The 19953-nt window shown below is 43.1% G+C and overlaps 1 protein-coding gene across 1 annotated transcript in view; it reads right to left on the minus strand.

Moving 5' to 3' along the window:
• Positions 1 to 19953, minus strand: part of WDR75 (WD repeat domain 75) — a 334745-nt gene that overhangs the window by 99339 nt on the left and 215453 nt on the right. Inside the window, exon 14 of the mRNA XM_083153502.1 lies at positions 9244 to 9424. Within this exon, the coding sequence (XP_083009628.1) occupies positions 9244 to 9424 (181 nt within the window). The remainder of the gene's footprint in view (positions 1 to 9243; positions 9425 to 19953) is intronic.

The raw sequence follows: 19953 nt of genomic DNA on the forward strand, positions 1-19953 counted from the left end.
GCTTGCGGTACTGTGCGCAAGAACCAAAGAGGCCTCCCAAAAACGCACATTGCCCAAGTAATGAGAAGGGGTGAAAGCAGGGGAATATGCACCGAAAATATGTTGTTGGTCAAATATAAGGACAAGAGGGATGTCCTTATACTGACAACAATTCACGGAGACAGTACCACCTCCGTCCCTGTACGAGGTACCAGTACCCACACCTCAAAACCTAATTGTATCCTGGATTACAATAGGTACATGGGCGGAGTGGATCTTTCAGATCAGGTACTGAAGCCGTACAGTGCCCTGCGGAAAACAAAAATCTGGTACAAGAAGGTGGCCGTGTATATCATCCAGATGGCACTGTATAACGCTTACGTGCTATTCCGTTCTACCGGCCAGAGGGGGACATTTATGCACTTTCAAGAGGAAGTCATAAAGGGCCTAATATTTGGGAACCAGCAGGCAGAGGGCCCCAGTACTTCTAGTACTGGCCCCCGTATTGTACCAGGGCAGCATTTTCCTGATGAAATCCCCTCCACTGGAAAAAAGGGCAGGACACAAAAAAGGTGCAAAGTTTGCTATAAAAAGGGAATAAGAAAGCAAACTATTTTCCAGTGTGACACTTGCCCCGACAAACCCGGCCTATGTATAAAGGAGTGTTTTAAAATATACCACACATCTATGGAATATTAGGTTCATAATTTCACCGTGCTTCGGGGGTCTTGCTAATGCCACATAGCACCCACCATTCATTCCACCAGAATCTGAGCCGCAAAATCCAAAAATCACTCCTTCCCTTCTGAGTCCTGCCATGCACCCAACTGGTATTTTTTGGTCACATGTGAGGCATTGCCGTACTCGGGAGAAATTGGGGCACATATTTTGGGGTGCTTTGTCTCCTTCATTCCTTGTGAAAATGAAAAATTTTGAGCCAGAACTGCATTTTTGTGTAAAAAAATGTAATTTTTCATGTTCACTGCCCACTTGTATCAAAATTGGTGAAACCCCTGGGGGTTTGAAATGTACACTATACCCCTAGATGAATTCCCTGAGGGGTGTAGTTTGCAAAATGGGGTCACTTGTGGGGGGGTTCCACTGTATTGGTGCTTTGGGGGTCTTGCTAATGCGACATAGCACCCACCATCATTCCACCAGAATTTGTGCTGCAAAATCCAAATATCACTCCTTCCCTTCTGAGTCCTGCCACTTTTTGGTCACACATGAGGCATTGCCGTACTCGGGAGAAATTGGGGCACAGATTTTGGGGTGCTTTGTCTCCTTCATACCTTCTGAAAATGAAAAATTTTGAGCCAGAACTGCATTTTTGTGTAAAAAAATGTAATTTTTCATTTTCACTGCCCACTTGTATCAAAATTGGTGAAACCCCTGGGGGTTTGAAATGTACACTATACCCCTAGATGAATTCCCTGAGGGGTGTAGTTTGCAAAATGGGGTGACTTGTGGGGGGGTTCCACTGTATTGGTGCAACATAGCACCCACCATTCATTCCACCAGAATCTGTGCTGCAAAATCCAAAAATCACTCCTTCCCTTCTGAGTCCTGCCATGCACCCAACTGGTATTTTTTGGTCACATGTGAGGCATTGCCGTACTCGGGAGAAATTGGGGCACAGATTTTGGGGTGCTTTTTCTCCTTCATACCTTCTGAAAATGAAAAATTTTGAGCCAGAACTGCATTTTTGTGTAAAAAATGTAATTTTTCATTTTCACTGCCCACTTGTATCAAAATTGGTGAAACCCCTGGGGGTTTGAAATGTACACTATACCCCTAGATGAATTCCCTGAGGGGTGTAGTTTGCAAAATGGGGTCACTTGTGGGGGGGTTCCACTGTATTGGTGCTTGGGGGGTCTTGCTAATGCGACATAGCACCCACCAAAATTCCACCAGAATCTGAGCTGCAAAATCCAAAAATCACTCCTTCCCTTTTGAGTCCTGCCATGCACCCAACTGGTATTTTTTGGTCACATGTGAGGCATTGCCGTACTCGGGAGAAATTGGGGCACAGATTTTGGGGTGCTTTTTCTCCTTCATACCTTCTGAAAATGAAAAATTTTGAGCCAGAACTGCATTTTTGTGTAAAAAATGTAATTTTTCTTTTTCACTGCCCACTTGTATCAAAATTGGTGAAACCCCTGGGGGTTTGAAATGTACACTATACCCCTAGATGAATTCCCTGAGGGGTGTAGTTTGCAAAATGGGGTCACTTGTGGGGGGGTTCCACTGTATTGGTGCTTGGGGGGTCTTGCTAATGCGACATAGCACCCACCAAAATTCCACCAGAATCTGAGCTGCAAAATCCAAAAATCACTCCTTCCCTTTTGAGTCCTGCCATGCACCCAACTGGTATTTTTTGGTCACATGTGAGGCATTGCCGTACTCGGGAGAAATTGGGGCACAGATTTTGGGGTGCTTTTTCTCCTTCATACCTTCTGAAAATGAAAAATTTTGAGCCAGAACTGCATTTTTGTGTAAAAAATGTAATTTTTCATGTTCACTGCCCACTTGTATCAAAATTGGTGAAACCCCTGGGGGTTTGAAATGTACACTATACCCCTAGATGAATTCCCTGAGGGGTGTAGTTTGCAAAATGGGGTCACTTGTGGGGGGGTTCCACTGTATTGGTGCTTGGGGGGTCTTGCTAATGCAACATAGCACCCACCAAAATTCCACCAGAATCTGAGCTGCAAAATCCAAAAATCACTCCTTCCCTTCTGAGTCCTGCCATGCACCCAACTGGTATTTTTTGGTCACATGTGAGGCATTGCCGTACTCGGGAGAAATTGGGGCACAGATTTTGGGGTGCTTTGTCTCCTTCATACCTTCTGAAAATGAAAAATTTTGAGCCAGAACTGCATTTTTGTGTAAAAAAATGTAATTTTTCATTTTCACTGCCCACTTGTATCAAAATTGGTGAAACCCCTGGGGGTTTGAAATGTACACTATACCCCTAGATGAATTCCCTGAGGGGTGTAGTTTTCAAAATGGGGTGACTTGTGGGGGGGTTCCACTGTATTGGTGCTTGGGGGGTCTTGCTAATGCGACATAGCACCCACCAAAATTCCACCAGAATCTGAGCTGCAAAATCCAAAAATCACTCCTTCCGTTCTGAGTCCTGCCATGCACCCAACTGGTATTTTTTGGTCACATGTGAGGCATTGCCGTACTCGGGAGAAATTGGGGCACATATTTTGGGGTGCTTTTTCTCCTTCATACCTTCTGAAAATGAAAAATTTCGAGCCAGAACTGCATTTTTGTGTAAAAAATGTAATTTTTCAATTTCACTGCCCACTTGTATCAAAATTGGTGAAACCCCTGGGGGTTTGAAATGTACACTATACCCCTAGATGAATTCCCTGAGGGGTGTAGTTTTCAAAATGGGGTGACTTGTGGGGGGGTTCCACTGTATTGGTGCTTGGGGGGTCTTGCTAATGCGACATAGCACCCACCAAAATTCCACCAGAATCTGAGCCGCAAAATCCAAAAATCACTCCTTCCGTTCTGAGTCCTGCCATGCACCCAACTGGTATTTTTTGGTCACATGTGAGGCATTTCCGTACTCGGGAGAAATTGGGGCACATATTTTGGGGTGCTTTTTCTCCTTCATACCTTCTGAAAATGAAAAATGTTGAGCCAGAACTGCATTTTTGTGTAAAAAAATGTAATTTTTCATTTTCACTGCCCACTTGTATCAAAATTGGTGAAACCCCTGGGGGTTTGAAATGTACACTATACCCCTAGATGAATTCCCTGAGGGGTGTAGTTTGCAAAATGGGGTGACTTGTGGGGGGGTTCCACTGTATTGGTGCTTGGGGGGTCTTGCTAATGCGACATAGCACCCACCAAAATTCCACCAGAATCTGAGCTGCAAAATCCAAAAATCACTCCTTCCCTTCTGAGTCCTGCCATGCACCCAACTGGTATTTTTTGGTCACATGTGAGGCATTGCCGTACTCGGGAGAAATTGGGGCACAGATTTTGGGGTGCTTTGTCTCCTTCATACCTTCTGAAAATGACAAATTTGGAGCCAGAACTGCATTTTTGTGTAAAAAAAAATAATTTTTCATTTTCACTGCCCAGTTGTACCACAATTGGTGAAACCCCTGGGGGTTTGAAATGTACACTATACCCCTAGATGAATTCCCTGAGGGGTGTAGTTTGCAAAATGGGGTCACTTGTGGGGGGTTCCTAACTTTTAGCATCTTATGGTGCCTTGAAACCTACATGGTGCCTAAAAAATAATCTCATAAAAAGGAGGCTCCAAAATCAAGTAGGTGCTCCTTCTATTATGAAGCCTGTGGTTTGGTCACCGTGCACACTAGGGCCACATATAGGATATTTATGAAAACAAAAGAATTGGGGGAATCAATTTTTAGTCACATTTCTCTAGTAAAATGTACTGTGTTCCTTATAAAAATGTATTAAAATTGCAAATCTGCAAAAAAAAAGAAATTTTGAAATTTCACCTACACTTTGTTTTAATTCCTGTGAAACACCTAAAGGGTTAACAAACTTCCAAAATGCTGTTTTGAATACTGTGAGGGGTGCAGTTTTTGAAATGGCATCATTTATGGGGGTGTCTCACATACAAGTCCCTCAAAGTCACATCAGAACTGAACTGGTCCCTAAAAAAATCAGTGTTTGAAATTTTCTTGAAAATTTGAGAATTTGCTATTCATATTGTAAGCCTCCTAGTGTCCCAAAAAATTAAAAGGAAGTTGAAATAATGATGTCAACATAAAGTAGACATATGGTCTATGTTAGTTATTCACTATTTTGAGTGGTAAGATTATTTGTCTCACAAGCAGAAAATTTAACATTTTGCAAATCGCTAAATTTTCCATTTTTTCACGATATTTTGGTATTTTTCACAAAAAAACACAGACTGTATCGACCCAAATTTACCACTAATTTGAAGTACAATGTGTCACGAAAAAACAATCTCAAAACCACTGGGATAAGTAAAAGCAAAAAAAAGTTATCCCCACTTAAGTGAGACATGTCAGATTTGAAAAAAAGGGCTCTGTCAGGAACGCAAAAACTGGCTCTGTCAGGAAGGGGTTAAATGTGTATATGAATTATGTTTATTTTATATGTAATTAAATGATTTTTACTTTGATTATTTCTCATTGGTAAGCGCTACTTCATTTCTCCATTGCTTCCCCTCTTTTTTAGGGACCCACTCAGTCCCTTTAAGTAGCAGCTTTTTTGACACTCACCCCATATACAGCGCCCTCGGACCACCCTAGGGCAGTCCTTTTTGTTTCTTTCTGATTCCCTTACCTCCTTCAAGCGCTCCCTCAAAACTCACTTCTTCCGACTAGCCTATCCCTCCTCCTATCCTGCCTACCCTACCCCTCCATACGTTCCTACTTATCCTATTGTTTTTCGTTCGTCCACCCACCTCCTTTTAGTATGTTAACTCTTATGAGTAGGGCCCTCCTTCCTCATGTACTCACACTACCTCTTTACTTCACCTGTGCTCCCGTCCTGTTCTCCCCTTCCTCTACTTCATCTTCAGTCTCCTCGACAATTTCCACACCTACTTCAGAACTGATGCCGATTTTAGTTCTACCAGCTATACCCCTATTTATGCTGTATTTTATCAACACACCCTGTACGTTACCTTGTAATTTGTTTTTTGTTTGCTATGTACGGCGCTGCGGACACTTTGTGGCGCCTTATAAATAAATGTACTACTACTATTCTATATCCCAGTGGACATATGGCGTGAATATACAGAGCAGTGCAACTGTGCTTCAAAGGCTATCATCTATAAGCAAGTAGTAATTTCTCTATTTATCAAGTGGTAAATAAACGCACTACTGAATGATATTAAAGTGCTTTACTAACAATTGCACATTGCTGAAAGACTGCCCAGGCTAACCACATTGATAATACACATCTGACAAATATTTGAAAATCCTGTAGAAAGAAATAATATTGAAGGCGCTTGACTCCGATGATGATGGATTAAATAGGGGAAAAGAATATATAGGACAATGTGTCAATTGACTCTTATTCAAAACCGTGACTTGATTAATCCACAAGAGAAGATGGCAAGGATGCGTACTTTTTACTCACAATTGGAGTGGTATATGGACTCCTATCTGGGTTTCTTTATGACGGGATCTGTGGTTAATAAGTGTCCCTGTCAGGATGTCCTTCGTTGTGGGTATCGTGCAGATAAATGAAAAAAGAACCGTATGTTTTATACTTATAGTGATAATCCAACTATTTGGAGGATAGCGGGAACCAGTAATGCGTACCAAACTTACTGAGAAACATGAAGTAACTTGTGCGTAAAGGTTTCTTTTTTAACAGGATCACCAGGGGTGTGGGAATCCGTGAACAATTTTTATGCGTACCGTACTTACGGTGCATCTGTCACCTGGGATATCCCTTTATCCAGCTCAGGACCAAACAGGACCTCCCCATTGAAGGCGAAAGCCTCCACTGCTCTTTTAGATTCGGCATCTGCATGCCACTGGTGCAATCAGAGGGCTCTGCGAGCCAAAATAGATAGCTCAGAAATTCTAGCTGCTAAGATACATATATCTGAGGATGCTTCCATCAGAAAAGTTGAGGCACCTTGAATCTGATAGTTGAACAGGAGTGTCTGAGTAAGCAGTGTCTGAACCCTCACGTATCTCAGTAGAGATTTGTGAGGCCATTACACCTATTGCCTTATTAACCCAGCATCCAACTTGTGCTGGACACTGCAAGACCCCAGAAGCTGAAAAAATATTTTTCAGGGTTAAGTAACTTGCGGTCAGAAATGTCTTTTAGGGTGGTAGCCCCTGGTACCGGGAGGACTGTCTTTTTTGAGAGCCGTGACACAGGGGAATCCACCGAAGTAGGAATTTCTACCCTCTTTCTACCTTCTGGCAGAAATGGGTAATTTGTTAAAAACCCGCGAGGGGCTTGAAACCGTTTGTCTGGATGACTCCAGGCATCCTTAACATGGTCGTCTAATTCTTCCTCAGTGGGGAAGTTGGAGGACTGTTTTTGCTCTTTACCAAAAAGGGAGGGTCGGGCAGGAGTATCCACTCTGTCCATCACATTACAAGCAACCCTGACTATTTTAATTAAATCCTCAATCCTCTGAGAGGCTTGTGCAGGCTCCTGAGTGTCAAAAGACAGCCCTTCCTGCACCTCCTCAGGGGGCGCAAATTCACCCTCTTCTAATTCTGGCATGTCATCAGAATCAGGGGAGTCCACCTGTTGTGGAGGGGCCCTTTTCATTTGCAACAGGGGGGGGGGGGTATTTTGAGGAAGAAGGGCGAGATTCAGATTGCCCTGGAGCCAAGGCTCTAGTGAGGCTTTGTACCGCAGAGGCTAAATGACTATGCTGGCTTCTAGATGTCTTCCTATCCTTCTGAGACTCTGAGAGTTCAGAGGATAAGCATGACATGACATATGTAAGTTGTGTAGCCCAGAATGGGGGGTCACTAGGGGTTGAGTAGGAGGGAAATTGACAGTGCATTTATCACAGTACAAAATCCCTTCTGAGGAAGATGTAAATTTTGCAGCACATGATTTACAAGCAATCCTTTTGGAGCTTCCCCCTGCCATTATCACAACTATAAAGGAACACAGACAAGTCTACACACTACCACACACCCAAGGGAGAGTAGGTTTAGAAAATCCAGATAGAAACACTGGATGGGAGAGAAAGTGAAAAGTAGAAGCTGCCACAGGGTCTAAACAGCGCTATGAGATATATATATATATATATATATATATATATATATATATATATATATATATATATATATATATAATCCGGAAGGGCCGTCACTCTGGACTGAACCGAGCTGTCAGTAGCTTGCAGAGGGCAGCAACGTTGCACTGCCCACAGAATATGGAGAGGAAATAACTGGGCACTCAAGGACTCACAGATGCAAGTGAAAAAAAAGACCAAATTTCATCCATAGAAGGTCTTACAGGCGTCGTCAACGTTTCGAGGGCCGGACCCCCGTCGCCAGGACAGTGTGCAGACAGTGTGAAGTACTTCACACTGTCTACACACTGTCCTGACGATGGGGGTCCGCCCCCCGAAACGTTGACGACGCCTGTAAGACCTTCTATGGATTAAATGTGGTCTTTTTTTCACCTGCATCTGTGAGTCCTCGAGTGCCCAGTTATTTCCTCTCCATATATATATATATATATATATATATATATATATATATATATATATATTATACACACAGGGAGCGCTATAGCCCTACTTTTAACACAGCCCAACTGTCTTCTCCTAGCTCTAAACCCCACCTTTAACTCACAGACTGGGTAAATCTATAGCAGGATGGTCACCAGGAGAATGTTCTTTGCAAACTTTGGTGGAGTGTGCAGTGACACAGGGAAGCCTCCAGCAGCGTGACCGCCGCTTGTCACAAAGAAAGTACAAAGAAAATGGATGCTGCATGCACAGTGAAACACTGGGGATAGCCGGGCTACCACGCGGTAGCTCCGCCCCCCGCTCAGCAGCTCTCTTCTCCATCGCACTAGATTGTAAATAATCCTCTGCTATGCCGCCTTTGTAGAGCCCTGACCTCCGCAGCTAACAGCTAAGCAGGGTATACTCACCAGCTGCAGCGCTGCTGTTGGCAGTGTGGCTGGGGGAGTACCGCGGCGCCCGTTTCATCTCCAGAGATGGTGGCCTCTGCAGCCACAGAGCCGGGCGCAAACCGTAGCAGCAGCCGGCTCCCTCCAGCAGGCTTCCCTCATAGCAGGCAGTTAGTAGCAGCAACTATCTGCCTGTCATTATGAAGAAAAAAACGTGCTGCTTTAGTTAATTATAAAAATGAGGAGTGAGCACAAGTGTGACCTGCTCTCTTGCGGCCACAAACTAAGACTGCCTGAGAGGTGAAGTAGAAGGGGAGGAGTTGGCCACACTAATTTTATATTTAAAGTGCCCATGCTCACTGTGGTCGCCTTCTATTCCCCAGTGTAACTCCAGTGACACCTGGTGGATGAAGGAGAAAGAAAGCAGTTTAATCACCTTCAAAGTCCTAGCCATTTTTGTTTTGTGCTTAATATACGGTACCTGCTCCATAAATCGGTGAACTCATACTAAGGCACTGCCACTGTAATAGGCGGTATTATTTGCTGCAACCAAACATTGAACAGGTTTTCATGAAGGACATTTTGAGAAAACGGTTTGTGCAGCAATTTGAAAAGCAGTCAGCAATTACATGCAAGTATTTGAACCAAGGAAGATCTAACCTACTGTACCTTATTTTCCCAGGTGGTTGACAGAGCGTTTGTTTTAAGTCCCAATTACTGGAATCCCAAATTGTAATTATTTCTTCAAAGCTAACAGCAAGAAGGGAGCCATCTTCAGAGAAGGAGGAGTCCGTAGCCTTGTATCTATGGTAACTACCAACAAAGTCACAGCTCCACCCTCTGCATTTCCCTGTAAAAGAAAACACACAAAAAAAGGATAACTAGAATGTTATGCTCTCTTTTATACTGCATACATGTTTAAACCTTTCTTTAGCACTTTTTTGTTTAGTGGTCATGTACAGTATGATAGGTTATATGGATTACCCAACGCCTTAGAGTTTTATGGCACTTTATATATAATGAAGATATTTAATGAATGTATACCAGTCTACAGAACTAGGGGCCTAATTCAGCATGGATCACTAATCTGAAAAGTTGCGGTTACCAATTTGTATCTGTAACAATGAGGTGTAATTGTAATTGCAGTGTTTTCTTCTCTGTAGTGATTAAGGTACTTTTTAGACCTTCTGATCCACTGTCCCTCTTACTGTTGTCCTTATTTCTCATGTGAGCATTCATACACAGGATTCAAACTATTGCATTAGAATGGATATTCTAAGCCAGACCTGGTCAAAAGGTGATCTACCAGAAGATCTCTGGGCATTCACTGGTAGAGCACGACCAAAAAAAAATACACTTGAAGTGACATCTGAGGTCTCAGAAGCATGCCACTGATTTGATGACATTACCGGACTGCTGTGAAGAGCGCCCTCTGCAGCTGCTATATACAGTATCAGCCTGGTCCAACACCCACAGACTGTAAGGCCGGGCTGTTCTGTACTTGCACATAGGCTCCACACAGCACCAACTACATCCTGAGAAGCCCCTGGACGTAATGTGTGGGGTTTAATTGTCTGAAATGGTGGTGCAGATGCTATTGGGTTATTCTTCCGGAGCACAGCCACCTCCTGCTGTGTTAAAATGCCACCCTGAGAACGTGGTTCCATGTTTTCCATGGTTATCAGCTGCTACCTGACTTATACAGTAGGTCCAATAACAATGCCAACTTCTCTTCCACAGAAGGAATAGTACAATGTGTCTGGCACGTTGTCTTTAATAAACTTTCCCTTCATTTAAGTTTTTCAATACAAAATTGCTTGTATTCTTGGGCAGTGTAAGAGGTTGCACATTCAAAGCAACTCTTTATGTGTGTAAGCGCGGTCAGTAAAACAAAACCTGTTGTGGGAAGTATAAGCAGCATAGTGCCTATGAGCCTGATTCAGAGGTGGCTGATATGTTTGCGCAGTTGCTGATTCTTCCATATTCACATCTGCAAAAATATGCAGTCACAATTTGTAAACAGCTGGTTATCGCCCAGAAATGCTAGATTCCTGGCAGTCAAACTGCAGTTACATTGAATTTACAATCCATGTGTATCAGTTGCTACTTCCCCTCGCGCATACACAATGTAAACGGTAAGCGCATGCAGTAATTCCATAATTGCGCTTTTTGCAAATTCTCAAATTAGCAATCCATGCTGAAATAGGCAAGGATAAATTTACCACAGGAGAGTTAACCCCTTCCCGCCGCAGCCTGTTTTTGCCTTCCTGACAGAGCCCTTTTTTTCAAATCTGACATGTATCACTTAACCCCTTCCCGACATTTGACGTACATTTACGTCATGGCCGGGATGTACTTCCCGACACATGGCATAAATGTACGTCATGACTTTAAACTGTCACTGCGTCTCGAGACGCAGTGACAGAGGGACGATGTCTGCTGTCCCTGACAGCAGACATGTCCCTGCATGCCCAGGGGGGGCTGCGATGCCGCCCCCCCGTCGGCGATCGCTGTGATTGGCTGTTCAGTGTGAACAGCCATTCACAGCGTTTTCCTGTGTTACCAGCGAATCAGACTCGGTAACACAGGTGTCAATCACCGCCGGTCGTCAGGGGGCATGAGGGGGTCATCGGTGACGATGACACCTCACTCCACCCTCACCCCACCTGCCCCCAAGGCTGTGATTGGTCCGTGGGACCCACGGACCAATCACAGCCAAGGCGCGACATTTAAACTAACGGTGACTGCGCTGCAGACGCCATTCCGGTCTGGAATAGCGTGCAGAGCGGTCACCGTGCCTATCTGCCATGATACTGACCTGATCCTTGCTAATACTTACCTGATCCTTGCAAATACCTTACCTGATCACCTGATCACTGCTTGTAGCGTGCTGGACGCTTCCTGGATCTGACTTCTTGGGACTTCCTGCTGCTGCTGCAGTGTGATAGAGAGATAGAGAGAGCTATATTTTGTGTCTGCTACCCCCCCTTTTTGGGGGTGCAGGGGTTTTTTATATATAAATAACTGTCAGTGCTGCTGCTGCAGTGTCATAGAGTGATAGATAGTGATAGATAGTGATAGATAGAGAGATAGAGAGAGATAGTGACAGAGAGTGATAGAGAGTGTATATTTTGTGTCTGCTACCCCCCCTTTTTGGGGGTGCAGGTTTTTTTTTATACATATAACTGTCAGTGCTGCTGCTGCAGTGTCCTAGAGTGATAGATAGTGATAGATAGTGATAGATAGTGAAAGATAGTGATAGATAGTGATAGATAGTGATAGATAGAGAGAGATAGTGACAGAGAGTGATAGAGAGTGTATATTTTGTGTCTGCTACCCCCCCCCCCCCTTTTGTGCTGATCAGTATATCTGTGCTGATCAGCAACTTTTTGGGGGCGCAAGGTTTTTTTTTTTATATATATACCTGTCAGTTGCTGCCAGTTGCACTGTCAGTTGCACCAAAGGTTGTGCACCTGCTGCCCCTCACTGGTAATCAGTGTTGCGTCACTTTTTTTTTTTTGAGGCTGCTGTGGGGTCTTTTTTTAATTTTTTTTTTTACACACACTGTGATTTTGTGGGTGTCCTGTGGCCACTGTGCACTGATCAGTGACGTACATCACTTTTTCTGCACTACATACACACTACACACTACATACCCCCCGGGTTGAAATAAAGTTTGTACCCCCCCCTACACTATACACGTGTTGAAACATTTCACTACCAGTAACACAAAAATAAAAATGGCATCCCAAATGTCATCCCAAATGTCATCCAGAAGAATGTATTCAGCGGAGGAGGCATATGCCATGCTTGCCTCTGATTCTGACACAGCCAGTGAGGCAAGCGGGGAATTTGAAGGATTCATCTTAAGCTCCTCTTCCTCCTCTAGTGATGAGGGACCCCCTCAAAGACGCCCCCGTAGAGCAGCTGAGACCCCCCCCCCAATAATTGATCTCGTATGGACCCCACCACCAGACAATTTTGAGCCCCAGGTTCCTGAGTTTTTGGCCATGCCAGGAATCCAATTTGATTCCACAGGTCTCAGAGAAATTGACTTTCAAATTATTTTTCTCTGATGATTTTATAAATTTAATGGTGGACCAAACTAATTTATATGCCCAGCAGTTTATTGCTCAAAACCCCACGTCATCATTTGCTAGGTGGACCCCTGTAGATGCAGTAGAGATGATGACGTTTGGGGGTCTGGTGTTTCATATGGGCATAGTAAAAAAGCCAGAAATTAGGCAATATTGGAGTACAGATGTTCTGTACAGCACCCCATTTTACCGTATGGCCATGCCCCGGGCTCGATTTGAGGCGATCCTTAAATTTTTGCATTACAACGATAATGCACAGTGCCCTCCCAGAGATAATCCCACCTTTGACCGGCTATTCAAAGTCAGGCCGGTCATTGATCATTTCAGTGCCAAATTTGCAGAGATGTACATCCCTGAAAAATTTATTTGTATTGACGAGTCCCTTATACATTTTAAAGGAAGGGTTAAATTCCGCCAGTACCTTCCCAGTAAGAGGGCAAGGTATGGCATAAAAATGTATAAGCTGTGTGAAAGCACCTCAGGGTACACCCACAGGTTTAGGGTATATGAAGGGAAGGATTCAAGAATTAAACCGCCAGAATGCCCCCCCTCCCTCGTAGGTGTTAGTGGAAAAATTGTCTGGGATTTAGTGCACCCCTTCCTGGATAAAGGTTATCACCTCTATGTGGATAACTTTTACACTAGCATCCCCCTGTTTAAGGCCCTTGGTTCAAGAGGTACAGCAGCTTGCGGTACTGTGCGCAAGAACCAAAGAGGCCTCCCAAAAACGCACATTGCCCAAGTAATGAGAAGGGGTGAAAGCAGGGGAATATGCACCGAAAATATGTTGTTGGTCAAATATAAGGACAAGAGGGATGTCCTTATACTGACAACAATTCACGGAGACAGTACCACCTCCGTCCCTGTACGAGGTACCAGTACCCACACCTCCAAACCTAATTGTATCCTGGATTACAATAAGTACATGGGCGGAGTGGATCTTTCAGATCAGGTACTGAAGCCGTACAGTGCCCTGCGAAAAACAAAAATCTGGTACAAGAAGCTGGCCGTGTATATCATCCAGATGGCACTGTATAACGCTTACGTGCTATTCCGTTCTACCGGCCAGAGGGGGACATTTATGCACTTTCAAGAGGAAGTCATAAAGGGCCTAATATTTGGGAACCAGCAGGCAGAGGGCCCCAGTACTTCTAGTACTGGCCCCCGTATTGTACCAGGGCAGCATTTTCCTGATGAAATCCCCTCCACTGGAAAAAAGGGCAGGACACAAAAAAGGTGCAAAGTTTGCTATAAAAAGGGAATAAGAAAGCAAACTATTTTCCAGTGTAACACTTGCCCCGACAAACCCGGCCTATGTATAAAGGAGTGTTTTAAAATATACCACACATCTATGGATTATTAGGTTCATAATTTCACCGTGCTTCGGGGGTCTTGCTAATGCCACATAGCACCCACCATTCATTCCACCAGAATCTGAGCCGCAAAATCCAAAAATCACTCCTTCCCTTCTGAGTCCTGCCATGCACCCAACTGGTATTTTTCGGTCACATGTGAGGCATTGCCGTACTCGGGAGAAATTGGGGCACAGATTTTGGGGTGCTTTTTCTCCTTCATACCTTCTGAAAATGAAAAATTTTGAGCCAGAACTGCATTTTTGTGTAAAAAAATGTAATTTTTCATTTTCACTGCCCAGTTGTATCAAAATTGGTGAAACCCCTGGGGGTTTGAAATGTACACTATACCCCTAGATGAATTCCCTGAGGGGTGTAGTTTGCAAAATGGGGTCACTTGTGGGGGGGTTCCACTGTATTGGTGCTTGGGGGGTCTTGCTAATGCGACATAGCACCCACCAACATTCCACCACCAAAAATCACTCCTTCCCTTCTGAGTCCTGCCATGCACCCAACTGGTATTTTTTGGTCACATATGAGGCATTGCCATACTCGGGAGAAATTGGGGCACAGATTTTGGGGTGCTTTTTCTCCTTCATACCTTCTGAAAATGAAAAATTTTGAGCCAGAACTGCATTTTTGTGTAAAAAAATTTAATTTTTCATTTTCACTGCCCAGTTGTATCAAAATTGGTGAAACCCCTGGGGGTTTGAAATGTACACTATACCCCTAGATGAATTCCCTGAAGGGTGTAGTTTGCAAAATGGGGTCACTTGTGGGGGGGTTCCACTGTATTGGTGCTTGGGGGGTCTTGCTAATGCAACAAAGCACCCACCAACATTCCACCAGAATCTGAGCTGCAAAATCCAAAAATCACTCCTTCCCTTCTGAGTCCTGCCATGCACCCAAATGGTATTTTTTGGTCACATGTGAGGCATTGCCGTACTCGGGAGAAATTGGGGCACAGATTTTGGGGTGCTTTGTCTCCTTCATTCCTTGTGAAAATGAAAAATTTTGAGCCAGAACTGCATTTTTGTGTAAAAAATGTAATTTTGCATTTGCACAGCCCAGTTGTATCAAAATTGGTGAAACCCCTGGGGGTTTGAAACGTACACTATACCCCTAGATGAATTCCCTGAGGGGTGTAGTTTGCAAAATGGGGTCACTTGTGGGGGGGTTCCACTGTATTGGTGCTTTGGGGGTCTTGCTAATGCGACATAGCACCCACCAACATTCCACCACCAAAAATCACTCCTTCCCTTCTGAGTCCTGCCATGCACCCAACTGGTATTTTTTGGTCACATATGAGGCATTGCCATACTCGGGAGAAATTGGGGCACAGATTTTGGGGTGCTTTTTCTCCTTCATACCTTATGAAAATGAAAAATTTTGAGCCAGAACTGCATTTTTGTGTAAAAAAATGTAATTTTTCATTTTCACTGCCCAGTTGTATCAAAATTGGTGAAACCCCTGGGGGTTTGAAATGTACACTATACCCCTAGATGAATTCCCTGAGGGGTGTAGTTTGCAAAATGGGGTCACTTGTGGGGGAGTTCCACTGTATTGGTGCTTGGGGGGTCTTGCTAATGCGACATAGCACCCACCAACATTCCACCAGAATCTGAGCTGCAAAATCCAAAAATCACTCCTTCCTTTCTGAGTCCTGCCATGCACCCAAATGGTATTTTTTGGTCACATGTGAGGCATTGCCGTACTCGGGAGAAATTGGGGCACAGATTTTGGGGTGCTTGGTCTCCTTCATTCCTTGTGAAAATGACAAATTTGGAGCCAGAACTGCATTTTTGTGTAAAAAAAATAATTTTTCATTTTCACTGCCCAGTTGTACCACAATTGGTGAAACCCCTGGGGGTTTGAAATGTACACTATACCCCTAGATGAATTCCCTGAGGGGTGTAGTTTGCAAAATGGGGTCACTTGTGGGGGGGTTCCTAACTTTTAGCATCTTATGGTGCCTAGAAACCTACATGGTGCCTAAAAAATAATCTCATAAAAAGGAGGCTCCAAAATCAAGTAGGTGCTCCTTCTATTATGAAGCCTGTGGTTTGGTCAACGTGCACACTAGGGCCACATATAGGATATTTATGAAAACAAAAGAATTGGGGGAATCAATTTTTAGTCACATTTCTCTAGTAAAATGTACTGTGTTCCTTAGAAAAATTTATTAAAATTGCAAATCTGCAAAAAAAATGAAATTTTTAAATTTCACCTACACTTTGTTTTAATTCCTGTGAAACACCTAAAGGGTTAACAAACTTCCAAAATGCTGTTTTGAATACTGTGAGGGGTGCAGTTTTTGAAATGGTATCATTTATGGGGGTGTCTCACATACAAGTCCCTCAAAGTCACATCAGAACTGAACTGGTCCCTAAAAAAATCAGTGTTTGAAATTTTCTTGAAAATTTGAGAATTTGCTATTCATATTGTAAGCCTCCTAGTGTCCAAAAAAATTAAAAGGAAGTTGAAATAATGATGGAAACATAAAATAGACATATGGTCTATGTTAGTTATTAACTATTTTGAGTGGTATGATTATTTGTCTCACAAGCAGAAAATTTAACATTTTGCAAATTGCAAAATTTTCCATTTTTTTCCGACATTTTGGTATTTTTCACAAAAAACCACAGACTGTATCGACGAAAATTTACCACTAACTTGAAGTACAATGTGTCACGAAAAAACAATCTCAAAATCACTGGGATAAGTAAAAGCAAAAAAAAGTTATCCCCACTTAAGTGATACATGTCAGATTTGAAAAAAAGGGCTCTGTCAGGAACGCAAAAACTGGCTCTGTCAGGAAGGGGTTAAGTGGGGATAACTTTTTTTTGCTTTTACTTATCCCAGTGATTTTGAGATTGTTTTCTCGTGACACATTGTACTTCAAGTTAGTGGTAAATTTGGGTCGATACAGTCTGTGTTTTTTTGTGAAAAATACCAAAATGTCGTAAAAAAATGGAAAATTTAGCAATTTTCAAAATGTTAAATTTTCTGCTTGTGAGACAAATAATCATACCACTCAAAATAGTTAATAACTAACAAAGACCATATGTCTACTTTATGTTGCCATCATTATTTCAACCTCCTTTTAATTTTTTTGGACACTAGGAGGCTTAAAATATGAATAGCAAATTCTCAAATTTTCAAGAAAATTTCAAACACTGATTTTTTTAGGGACCAGTTCAGTTCTGATGTGACTTTGAGGGACTTGTATGTGAGACACCCCCATAAATGATGCCATTTCAAAAACTGCACCCCTCACAGTATTCAAAACAGCATTTTGGAAGTTTGTTAACCCTTTAGGTGTTTCACAGGAATTAAAACAAAGTGTAGGTGAAATTTAAAAATTTAATTTTTTTTGCAGATTTTCAATTTTAATACATTTTTCTAAGGAACACAGTAGATTTTACTAGAGAAATGTGACTAAAAATTGATTCCCCCAATTCTTTTGTTTTCATAAATATCCTATATGTGGCCCTAGTGTGCACGTTGACCAAACCACAGGCTTCAGAATAGAAGGAGCACCTACTTGATTTTGGAGCCTCCTTTTTATGAGATTATTTTTTAGGCACCATGTAGGTTTCTAGGCACCATAAGATGCTAAAAGTTAGGAACCCCCCCACAAGTGAACCCATTTTGCAAACTACACCCCTCAGGGAATTCATCTAGGGGTATAGTGTACATTTCAAACCCCCAGGGGTTTCACCAATTGTGATACAACTGGGCTGTGAAAATGAAAAATTACATTTTTTACACAAAAATGCAGTTCTGGCTCAAAATTTTTCATTTTCACAAGGAATGAAGGAGACAAAGCACCCCAAAATCTGTGCCCCAATTTCTCCCGAGTACGGCAATGCCTCACATGTGACCAAAAAATACCATTTGGGTGCATGGCAGGCTTCAGAAGGGAAGGAGTGATTTTTGGATTTTGCAGCTCAGATTCTGGTGGAATGAATGGTGGGTGCTATGTGGCATTAGCAAGACCCCCGAAGCACGGTGAAATGATGAACCTAATAATCCATAGATGTGTGGTATATTTTAAAACACTCCTTTATACATAGGCCGGGTTTGTCGGGGCAAGTTTCACAGTGGAAAATAGTATCCTTTCTTATTCCCTTTTTATAGCAAACTTTGCACCTTTTTTGTGTCCTGCCCTTTTTTGCAGTGGGATTTCGTTAGGAAAATGCTGCCCTGGTACAATACGGGGGCCAGTACTAGAAGTACTGGGGCCCTCTGCCTGCTGGTTCCCAAATATTAGGCCCTTTATGACTTCCTCTTGAAAGTGCATAAATGTCCCCCTCTGGCTGGTAGAACGGAATAGCACGTAAGCGTTATACAGTGCCATCTGGATGATATACACGGCCAGCTTCTTGTACCAGATTTTTGTTTTCCGCAGGGGACTGTACGGCTTCAGTACCTGATCTGAAAGATCCACTCCGCCCATGTACTTATTGTAATCTAGGATACAATTAGGTTTTGAGGTGTGGGTACTGGTACCTCGTACAGGGACGGAGGTGGTACTGTCTCAGTGAATTGTTGTCAGTATAAGGACATCCCTCTTGTCCTTATATTTGACCAACAACATATTTTCGGTGCATATTCCCCTGCTTTCACCCCTTCTCAGTAATTGGGCAACGTGCGTTTTTGGGAGGCCTCTTTGGTTCTTGCGCACAGTACCGCAAGCTGCTGTACCTCTTGAACCAAGGGCCTTAAACAGGGGGATGCTAGTGTAAAAGTTATCCACATAGAGGTGATAACCTTTATCCAGGAAGGGGTGCACTAAATCCCAGACAATTTTTCCACTAACACCTACGAGGGAGGGGGGGCATTCTGGCGGTTCTATTCTTGAGTCCTTCCCTTCATATACCCTAAACCTGTGGGTGTACCCTGAGGTGCTTTCACACAGCTTATACATTTTTATGCCATACCTTGCCCTCTTATTGGGAAGGTACTGGCGGAATTTAACCCTTCCTTTAAAATGTATAAGGGACTCGTCGATACAAATAAATTTTTCAGGGATGTACATCTCAGCAAATTTGGCACTGAAATGATCAATGACTGGCCTGACTTTGAATAGCCGGTCAAAGGTGGGATCATCTCTGGGTGGGCACTGTGCATTATCGGTGTAATGTAAAAATTTAAGGATTGTCTCAAAACGAGTCCGAGCCATGGCCATACGGTAAAGTGGGGTGCTGTACAGAACATCTGTACTCCAATATTGCCTAATTTCTGGCTTTTTTACTATGCCCATATGTAACACCAGACCCCAAAACGTCATCATCTCTACTGCATCTACAGGGGTCCACCTAGCAAATGATGACGTGGGGTTTTGAGCAATAAACTGCTGGGCATATAAATTACTTTGGTCCACCATTAAATTTATAAAAAAATAATTTGAAAAAGTCAATTTCTCTGAGACCTGTTGAATCAAATTGGATTCCTGGGGTGGCCAAAAACTCAGGAACCTGGGGCTCAAAATTGTCTGGTGGTGGGGTACATACGGGATCAATCATTTGGGGGGGGGGTCTCAGCTGCTCTACGGGGGCGTCTTTGAGGGGGTCCCTCATCACTAGTGGAGGAAGAGGAGCTTAAGACGAATCCTTCAAATTCCCCGCTTGCATCACTGGCTGTGTCAGAGTCAGAGGCAAGCATGGCATATGCCTCCTCCGCTGAATACATTCTTCTGGATGACTGGGATGACATTTGGGATGCCATTTTTATTTTTGTGTTTCTGTAAGTGTAATGTTTCAACACGTGTATAGTGTAGGGGGGGTACAAACTTTATTTCAACACGGGGGGTATGTAGTGTGTAGTGTGTATGTAGTGCAGAAAAAAAAAATACTTTATACAGGAATTTGATCCCAATAAAAAAAAAAAATTGAAGGGGTTAAAAAAAAAAAAAAAAGGTCCTGCGC

Source organism: Crinia signifera, chromosome 7, assembly GCF_055691185.1.
Source record: "Crinia signifera chromosome 7, ASM5569118v1, whole genome shotgun sequence".
Classification (NCBI taxonomy): Eukaryota; Metazoa; Chordata; class Amphibia; order Anura; family Myobatrachidae; genus Crinia; species Crinia signifera.